Below are 10457 nucleotides of genomic sequence, written 5' to 3'. Positions count from 1 at the left end.
CCGCCGATATCCGCCGCCATCAATGTGTGAGATGAAGCACCGCTCCACCATCCCCCCAGCCATCACTTACTCCAAAACGATGCCCCCCAGGAGGGAAAGCGATAAAACGCCATCATCGTCCGATCCGAAAGACCCAGATCTAGGGCTTCCCCCGTAGCATCCCGAGCCTGATGACGCAGACTGCAATGACGATGCCTCGACAAGGGAACGACATCTAAGACGCCGCTATCGTCCGCCATGACCGTAGTCGGCGCGATTTTCATCGACAGTTGCTCCACCAGACATGCGCCGCTGACGTCGCTGGTCCCTTCAACCGGAGCAAACTCCAAAACAATGCCCTAAAGAGGGACCACAACGCAAAAGCGCCATCATCGTTCGATCCCAAGGAGATCTAGGGTTTCCCCTGGAGTTGCCCGCGCTGTCAAGGACCAGACAAGGGTAGAATCCCGCGGATCTGCCCAGCTGCCGACGAGTCGCACCCACCACCGTGCCGACGGCAGACCAGCGATCAAGGCCCACGCATGGGCATAGATCCGGTCGCGCCGCCGCGAACCGATCCGGTCACGCCGCCGCCGTCCTTGTCGGCCGCGACGCACCAGATCGCGAGACCTCCTGCCACGGGGAAGCGAGGTCGCCGATGCGCCACCATCCGCAGCCTACCGTGCGGCCGATCTGCCGCCGCCTCAAACCGCCGGCGTGCGCCGCGCTGTGGTGCCCCGTCGCCGCCGCACCACACCTCGGAGCAGCCACGTCCGCCCGCGAAGAACTGCTGCACGAGGAGGCAAAGGGGGCCCCGCCGCCGCCGACGCCGGCCGGGCTTCGCCCGGTCGCGCCCTGTGGTGGCGGCGAGGGAAGGGACGGGAGACGAGAAGGCTGCCGGCGGGGATTTGGGGGCGCCTCCCGGTCGCCTCGCGGGGGTGACTCGGGAGGGCAGTTTTTTTTATCGGAACCAGTCGATGATGCCCACATGGCACTCAGATTCTAACAAATTCCTTTAGGATTCGTGTAAAACAGAATCAACGTGGACCAAGGCGCGTGGGCGATGTGCAAACATGCCACACGTGTGGACGTTATCATTTGGAAAAAAGAAAAGAATTTCAGGGTGGCCTACGTAAGCCCTCTCCTCACGTAACACGTAGGTGCCTAGAATAAAAATCATGAGTGCTCGTCAAAGGCGTCAATCCACCATTTTCAAACTTGCCAACGCATATGCATGCCAGCATGCGTGCTCTTGAAGCACTTCAGCAAAGGGGTAGGCAACATATCATTTTCGATGCTCAATTTTTTCTTACTTCATTAATGGAACGCGCGTGCTGCTTGTCGATTGTCGCCTTTACCAGCTCGGGTCCTCGTCGTCGTCGTTGGACTGCTTACCCGTCGAGACTCATCGCTCCACCATCCGAGCTGCCTGACGTGCTGCGTTATCATGGCCACTCTCAGAAAAAAATATCCACTTCTCCCGTCCTCGGTCGAGCTGAGCATCTCTCCGGCCGTCCCATTCTCTCTGGTCTCTGGCGAGCTGATCGTCTTCTCTCCGCCCAAACCCAGCAGCATCAGCAGCAACTCTCCCCTCTCTACGGAGCCTCTTCTCCACCCTCTTCCCTGTCAACGACGGCACGGACAGGACCACCTGGCCACGGTGACGCCCTCCCCTTGTCCTCATAACCTTCCCCGCCCAGATCCGGTGGCGGGGAGCTCTGAAAGGCAGTCTCTGGCCATGGCAACGGCGGCACGCTCCTCCGGCGTCCAGTTTCTCGACTAGCTCGCACCGCCGCTTGAGTCACTGACCCCCACCGCCTCTCTCTCTCTGGTTCCAGGGCAGCGCTGTCGAGAACTTGCGATTTGCCTCCGCTACTGGGTTGGGATTGCTTGCTCTCACTCACAAAAGCAGCAAGCTCACCAAGCTCGTTGGAATGGCAGGGGTGTTGGACCTGCTCCTCGGCAAACTCACCACGGTGCTCAGCGACGAGTACAAGATGCTCACAGGGGTGAGGAGGCATGCCTCCTTCCTCAAGGACGAGCTCAGTGCCATGAAAGCTCTCCTTGACGAGATGGATCTTATGGACAAGCTTGATCCCTCGGCCAAGAACTGGAGGGACCATATAAGAGAGATGTCCTATGACATGGAGAACTGCATCGACGACTTCATGCATGACATTGAAGGTACCCATGTAAAGGCAGGCTTTGTTAGAAAGATGGTTCAGCGTCTTAGGAGGTTGGGGAGACGTCATAAGATAGCGAAGAGGATCAAGGAGCTCAAGGTTCTTGCGGTGGAAGCAAATGCTCGACGCGAGAGATACAAGATTGATGATTGCATCAACTCGAGGCATGGTGTTGTGGTTGTGGATCCCCGGATGTCGGCGATCTACAAGGATGTGGCATGCCTGGTGGGTATTGATGGCCCAAAAGAAGAGCTTGTCAATTGGTTAATGGATTCACAGAAGAAACTCAAAGTAGTTTCTATTGTGGGGTTCGGAGGTTTGGGTAAAACTACACTTGCCAAACAGGTGTACAATGAGATTGGAGGGCAATTTAACAGTAAGGCATTTGTTTCGGTCTCCCAAAGACCTGATATGAAAAGCCTTATCGGTGGCCTACAATTCAAGCTTGGACTGCAGGAGTCTTCTCATGCTCACAAGCTGCAAGACTTCATTGACCAGCTTAGAGAACACCTCAGACATAAAAGGTATTTGTTCTTCTCTAGATAGCTGTATGATTTCCCCAAAGACATTTAATTTCAAACAGTTGTACCCATGAGTCATGACGAAGAGATTTTGTTAGGCCAATGCAAAATATTGTGTGGCCGTTCGGCTATAAAAAACTTGTGCTGGTTCATAAAGATTAGTATTAGGATCAAAACTGTAAACATAAAGCATGTTTATATGTCTTATTCTTGTAGTCCATTATAATAAATGAACCTCTATGTGGCAAGCATATAAGTCGTTATAATCTGGGACAATAAAATTAGGACATTGAACCCCCAAGGTTTCCTTTCATTACAAACTTTGCCATATTTCTATATGTCCCCCTTATTTTTGAAAGACAATGGTCATCATCCTTTACTATGTTTGTTTCCTTCATTTTAGTTTTGATGCTTTTCTCTATACCTTATAATCGTATACTAACATAACTTATGAATAACTTGTGCAAAAATTGCAATAGGTACTTTATTTTATTGGATGACTTGTGGGATCAATCGACATGAAACATTATTAGTTGTGCCTTTCCTGAAAATGATAATGGAAGTAGAGTAATGGTAACCACACGATTGGATGACGTAGCTGCCAGGGCGTGTCACAATGACCGTGCCTGCATTTACATAATGAAGCCCCTTGGAGAGCAAGACTCAAGGAGATTATTCTTTAATAGAGTATTTGGGTCTGAAAATGACTGCTCGATACAATTCAAAGAAATTTTAGTTGAAATTCTGAAGAAGTGTGGCGGATTGCCATACTAGTAGAAAAGTGAAGGAAATATGCCCTAGAGGCAATAATAAAGTTATTATTTATTTCCTCATATCATGATAAATGTTTATTATTCATGCTAAAATTGTATTAACCGGAAACATGATACATGTGTGAATACATAGACAAACATATAGTCACTAGTATGCCTCTACTTGACTAGCTCATTAATCAAAGATAGTTATGTTTCCTAATCATAGACATGTGTTGTCATTTGATTAATGGGATCACATCATTAGGAGAATGATGTGATTGACATGACCCATTCCGTTAGCCTAGCACTTGATCGTTTAGTATACTGCTATTGCTTTCTTCATGACTTATACAAAGTTCCTACAACTATGAGATTATGCAACTCCCGTTTACCGGAGGAACACTTTGTGTGCTACCAAACATCACAACGTAACTGGGTGATTATAAAGGTGCTCTACAGGTGTCTCCGAAGATACATGTTGGGTTGGCATAATTCGAGATTAGGTTTTGTCACTCCGATTGTCGGAGAGGTATCTCTGGGCCCTCTCGGTAATACTCATCACCTAAGCCTTGCAAGCATTGTAACTAATGAGTTAGTTATGAGATGATGTATTACGGAACGAGTAAAGAGACTTGCCAGTAACGAGATTGAACTAGGTATTGGATACCGATGATCAAATCTCGGGCAAGTAACATACCGATGACAAAGGGAACAACGTATGTTGTTATGCGGTTTGACCGATAAAGATCTTCGTAGAATTTGTAGGAACCAATATGGGCATCCAGGTCCCGCTATTGGTTATTGACCGAGAATAGTTCTAGGTCATGTCTACATAGTTCTCGAACCCGTAGGGTCCGCACGCTTAAGGTTTCGATGACAGTTATATTATGAGTTTATGAGTTTTGATGTACCGAAGGAGTTCGGAGTCCCGGATGAGATCGGGGACATGACGAGGAGTCTCGAAATGGTCGAGACGTAAAGATCGATATATTGGACGACTATATTCGGCGTTCGGAAAGGTTCCGAGTGATTCGGGTATTTTTTGGAGTACCGGAGAGTTACGGGAATTCGCCGGGGAGTTTATGGGCCTTATTGGGCTTTAGGGGAAAGAGAGAGGAGAGGTTGGGTGCCCCCCCAAGGCCTAGTCCGAATTGGACTAGGGGGAGGGGCTGCGCCCCCTCCTTCCTTCTCTTCTCTTCCCCCTTTCCTTGACTCCTACTCCTACTACTTGGAAGGGGGGGAATCCTACTTCCGGTGGGAGTAGGACTCCTCCTTGGTGCGCCTCCTCCTAGGCCAGCCACCCCCTCCCTTGCTCCTTTATATACGGGGACAGGGGGCACCCCATGACACACAAGTTGATCTACGGATCGTTCCTTAGCCGTGTGCGGTGCCCCCCTCCACCATATTCCACATCGGTCATATCGTCGCGGAGTTTAGGCGAAGCCCTGCGCCGGTAGAACATCATCATCGTCACCACGCTGTCGTGCTGACGGAAATCATCTCCGGAGCTTCGCTGGATCGGAGGCCGGAGATCGTCATCGAGCTGAACGTGTGCTGAACTCGGAGGCCCCGTACGTTCGGTGCTTGGATCGGTCGGATCGTGAAGACGTACGACTACATCAACCGCGTTGTGCTAACGCTTCTGCTTACGGTCTACGAGGGTACGTGGACGAACACTCTCCCCTCTCGTTGCTATGCCATCACCATGATCTTGCGTGTGCGTAGGAAATTTTTTGAAATTACTACGTTCCCCAACAGTGGCATCCGAGCCTAGGTTTTATTCGTTGATGTTATATGCACGAGTAGAACACAAGTGAGTTGTGGGCGATACAAGTCATACTGCTTACCAGCATGTCATACTTTGGTTCGGCGGTATTGTTGGATGAAGCGGCTCGGACCGACATTACGCGTACGCTTACGCGAGACTGGTTCTACCGACGTGCTTTGCACACAGGTGGCTGGCGGGTTGTCAGTTTCTCCAACTTTAGTTGAACCGAGTGTGGCTACGCCCGGTCCTTGCGAAGGTTAAAAGAGCACCAACTTGACGAACTATCGTTGTGGTTTTTGATGCGTAGGTAAGAACGGTTCTTGCTCAGCCCGTAGCAGCCACGTAAAACTTGCAACAACAAAGTAGATGACGTCTAACTTGTTTTTGCAGGGCATGTTGTGATGTGATATGGCCAAAACGTGATGCTATATTTTATTGTATGAGATGATCATGTTTTGTAACCGAAGTTATCGGCAACTGGCAGGAGCCATATGGTTGTCGCTTTATTGTATGAAATGCAAACACCCTGTAATTGCTTTACTTTATCACTAAGCGGTAGCGATAGTCGTAGAAGCAATAGATGGCGTAAACGACAACGATGCTACGATGGAGATCAAGGTGTCGCGCCGGTGACGATGGTGATCACGACAGTGCTTTGGAGATGGAGATCACAAGCACAAGATGATGATGGCCATATCATATCACTTATATTGATTGCATGTGATGTTTATCTTTTATGCATCTTATCTTGCTTTGATTGACGGTAGCATTTTAAGATGATCTCTCACTAAAATTATCAAGAAGTGTTCTCCCTGAGTATGCACCGTTGCCAAAGTTCGTCGTGCCCAGACACCACGTGATGATCGGGTGTGATAAGCTCTACGTCCATCTACAACGGGTGCAAGCCAGTTTTGCACACGCGGAATACTCAGGTTAAACTTGACGAGCCTAGCATATGCAGATATGGCCTCGGAACACGGAGACCGAAAGGTCGAGCGTGAATCATATAGTAGATATGATCAACATAGTGATGTTCACCATTGAAAACTACTCCATCTCACGTGATGATCGGTCATGGTTTAGTTGATTTGGATCACATAATCACTTAGATGACTAGAGAGATGTCTGTCTAAGTGGGAGTTCTTAAGTAATATGATTAATTGAACTTAAATTTATCATGAACTTAGTACCTGATAGTATTTTGCTTGTCTATGTTTGTTTGTAGATAGATGGCTCGTGTTGTTGTTCTGTTGAATTTTAATGCGTTCCTTGAGAAAGCAAAGTTGAAAGATGATGGTAGCAATTACACGGACTGGGTCCGTAACCTGAGGATTATCCTCATTGCTGCACAAAAAAGTTACGTCCTGGAAGCACCGCTGGGTGCCAGGCCTGCTGCTGATGCAACTGACGATGTTAAGAACGTCTGGCAGAGCAAAGCTGATGACTACTCTATAGTTTAGTGTGCCATGCTTTACGGCTTAGAACCGGGCCTTCAACGACGTTTTGAACGTCATGGAGCATATGAGATGTTCCAGGAGTTGAAGTTAATATTTCAAGCAAATGCCCGGATTGAGAGATATGAAGTCTCCAATAAGTTCTACAGCTGCAAGATGGAGGAGAATAGTTCTGTCAGTGAGCATATACTCAAAATGTCTAGGTATAATAATCACTTGATTCAACTGGGAGTTAATCTTTCGGATGATAGCGTCATTGACAGAATTCTTCAATCCCTGCCACCAAGCTACAAGAGCTTTGTGATGAACTATAATATGCAAGGGATGAACAAGACTATTCCCGAGCTCTTCGCAATGCTAAAAGCTGCGGAGGTAGAAATCAAGAAGGAGCATCAAGTGTTGATGGTCAACAAGACCACTAGTTTCAAGAAAAAGGGCAAAGGTAAGAAGAAGGGGAACTTCAAGAAGAACAGCAAGCAAGTTGCTGCTCAAGAGAAGAAACCCAAGTCTGGACCTAAGCCTGAAACTGAGTGCTTCTACTGCAAGCAGACTGGTCACTAGAAGCGGAACTGTCCCAAGTATTTGGCGGATAAGAAGGATGGCAAAGTAAACAAAGGTATATGTGATATACATGTTATTGATGTGTACCTAACTAGAGCTCGTAGTAGCACCTGGGTATTTGATACTGGTTCTGTTGCTAATATTTGCAACTCGAAACAGGGACTACGGAATAAGCGAGCACTGGCCAAGGACGAGGTGACGATGCGCGTGGGAAACGGTTCCAAAGTCGATGTGATCGCGGTCGGCACGCTACCTCTACATCTACCTTCGGGATTAGTATTAGACCTTCATAATTGTTATTTGGTGCCAGCGTTGAGCATGAACATTATATCTGGATCTTGTTTGATGCGAGACGGTTATTCATTTAAATCAGAGAATAATGGTTGTTCTATTTATGTGAGTAATATCTTTTATGGTCATGCACCCTTGAAGAGTGGTCTATCTTTATTAAATCTCGATAGTAGTGATACACATATTCATAGTGTTGAAACCAAAAGATGCAGAGTTGATAACGATAGTGCAACTTACTTGTGGCACTGCCGTTTGGGTCATATCAGTGTAAAGCGCATGAAGAAACTCCATACTGATGGACTTTTGGAATCACTTGATTATGAATCACTTGGTACTTGCGAACCGTGCCTTATGGGCAAGATGACTAAAATGCCGTTCTCCAGAACTATGGAGCGAGCAACTGATTTGTTGGAAATCATACATACTGATGTTTGTGGTCCAATGAATGTTGAGGCTCGCGGCGGGTATCGTTATTTTCTCACCTTCACAGATGATTTGAGCAGAAATGGGTATATCTACTTGATGAAACACAAGTCTGAAATATTTGAAAAGTTCAAAGAATTTCAGAGTGAAGTGGAAAATCATCGTAACAAGAAAATAAAGTTTCTACGATCTGATCGTGGAGGAGAATATTTGAGTTACGAGTTTGACCTACACTTGAAACAATGTGGAATAGTTTCGCAACTCACGCCACCTGGAACACCACAACGAAATGGTGTGTCCGAACGTTGTAATCGCACTTTACTTGATATGGTGCGATCTATGATGTCTCTTACTGATTTACCGCTATCGTTTTGGGGTTATGCTTTAGAGACGGCCGCATTCACATTAAATAGGGCACCATCAAAATCCGTTGAGATGACGCCTTATGAACTGTGGTTTGGCAAGAAACCAAAGTTGTCGTTTCTTAAAGTTTGGGGCTGCGATGCTTATGTGAAGAAACTTCAACCAGATAAGCTCGAACCCAAATCGGAGAAATGTGTCTTCATAGGATACCCAAAAGAGACTGTTGGGTACACCTTCTATCACAGATCCGAAGGCAAGACATTCATTGCTAAGAATGGATCCTTTCTAGAGAAGGAGTTTCTCTCGAAAGAAGTGAGTGGGAGGAAAGTAGAACTTGATGAGATAACTGTATCTACTCCCTTATTGGAAAGTAGTTCATCACGAGAACCGGTTCCTGTGACAACTACACCAATTAGTGAGGAAGCTAATGATAATGATCATGAAACTTCGGATCAAGTTTCTACTGAACCTCGTAGGTCCACCAGAGTAAGATCCGCACCAGAGTGGTACGGTAATCCTATTCTGGAAGTCATGTTACTTGACCATGATGAACCTACGAACTATGAGGAAGCGATGATGAGCCCAGATTCCGCAAAATGGCTAGAGGCCATGAAATCTGAGATGGGATCCATGTATGAAAACAAAGTGTGGACTTTGGTTGACTTGCCCGATGATCGGCAAGCCATTGAGAATAAATGGATCTTTAAGAAGAAGACTGACGCTGATGGTAATATAACTGTCTATAAAGCTCGACTTGTTGCAAAAGGTTTTCGACAAGTTCAAGGGGTTGACTACGATGAGACTTTCTCACCCGTAGTGATGCTTAAGTCTGTCCGAATCATGTTAGCTATTGCTGCATTTCATGATTATGAAATTTGGCAAATGGATGTCAAGACTGCATTCTTGAAAGGATTTCTAGAAGAAGAGTTGTATATGATGCAGCCGGAAGGTTTTGTTGATCCAAAAGGTGCTGACAAAGTGTGCAAGCTCTAGCGTTCCATTTATGGACTGGTGCAAGCATCTCGGAGTTGGAATAAACGCTTTGATAGTGTGATCAAAGCATATGGTTTTATACAGACTTTTGGAGAAGCCTGTATTTACAAGAAAGTGAGTGGGAGCTCTGTAGCATTTCTAATTTTATATGTAGATGACATATTATTAATTGGAAATGATATAGAATTTCTGGATAGCATAAAAGGATACTTGAATAAAAGTTTTTCAATGAAAGACCTCAGTGAAGCTGCTTACATATTGGGCATCAAGATCTATAGAGATACATCAAGACGCTTAATAGGACTTTCACAAAGCACATACCTTGACAAAATTTTGAAAAAGTTCAAAATGGATCAGGCAAAGAAAGGTTTCTTGCCTGTGCTTCAAGGTGTGAAGTTGAGTCAAACTCAATGCCCGACCACAGCAGAAGATAGAGAGAAAATGAAAAATGTTCCCTATGCTTCAGCCATAGGCTCTATCATGTATGCAATGCTGTGTACCAGACCTGACGTATGCTTAGCAATAAGCTTGGCAGGAAGGTACCAAAGTAATCCAGGAGTGGATCACTGGACATCGGTCAAGAACATCCTGAAATACCTGAAAAGGACTAAGGATATGTTTCTCGTATATGGAGGTGACAAAGAGCTAGTCGTAAATGGTTACGTCGATGCAAGCTTTGACACTGATCCGGATGATTCTAAATCGCAAACCGGATACGTGTTTTTATTAAACGGTGGAGCTGTAAGTTCGTGCAGTTCTAAACAAAGCGTCGTGGCGGGATCTACATGTGAAGCGGAGTACATAGCTGCTTCGGAAGCAGCAAATGAAGGAGTCTGGATGAAGGAGTTCATTTCCGATCTAGGTGTCATACCTAGTGCATCGGGACTGATGAAGATCTTCTGTGACAATACTGGTGCAATTGCCTTGGCAAAGGAATCCAGATTTCACAAGAGGACCAAGCACATCAAAAGACGCTTCAATTCCATTCGGGACCAAGTCCAAGTGGGAGACATAGAGATTTTCAAGATACATAGGGATCTGAATGTTGTAGACCCGTTGACTAAGCCTCTCTCACGAGCAAAACATGATCAGCACCAAGACTCCATGGGTGTTAGAATCATTACTATGTAATCTAGATTATTGACTCTAGTGCAAGTGGGAGACTG

The 10457-nt window shown here is 46.2% G+C and overlaps 1 protein-coding gene across 1 annotated transcript; it reads left to right on the top strand.

Annotated features, from left to right (window-relative positions):
* Positions 1–1382: 1382 nt before the first annotated feature.
* On the top strand, positions 1383–3554 carry LOC123116435 (disease resistance protein RGA5). The gene is made up of 2 exons (XM_044537391.1): positions 1383–2686; positions 3163–3554. Exons 1-2 carry the CDS (start codon positions 1914–1916, stop codon positions 3203–3205), a joined length of 816 nt encoding a protein of 271 aa, XP_044393326.1. The 5' UTR covers positions 1383–1913; the 3' UTR covers positions 3206–3554.
* Positions 3555–10457: the final 6903 nt, after the last annotated feature.

The sequence above is a fragment of the Triticum aestivum genome, chromosome 5B, assembly GCF_018294505.1.
Source record: "Triticum aestivum cultivar Chinese Spring chromosome 5B, IWGSC CS RefSeq v2.1, whole genome shotgun sequence".
Taxonomy (NCBI): Eukaryota; Viridiplantae; Streptophyta; class Magnoliopsida; order Poales; family Poaceae; genus Triticum; species Triticum aestivum.
Note: the sequence above shows the minus strand (reverse complement) of the source record. Positions and strands in the feature narration are given on the sequence as shown.

Coding starts and splice junctions, on each gene's coding strand:
- LOC123116435 (XM_044537391.1), top strand. CDS start 1,914: ATGGCAGGGGTGTTGGACCTGCTCCTCGGCAAACTCACCACGGTGCTC. Junction 2,687..3,162: donor GAACACCTCAGACATAAAAG/GTATTTGTTCTT, acceptor AAATTGCAATAG/GTACTTTATTTTATTGGATG.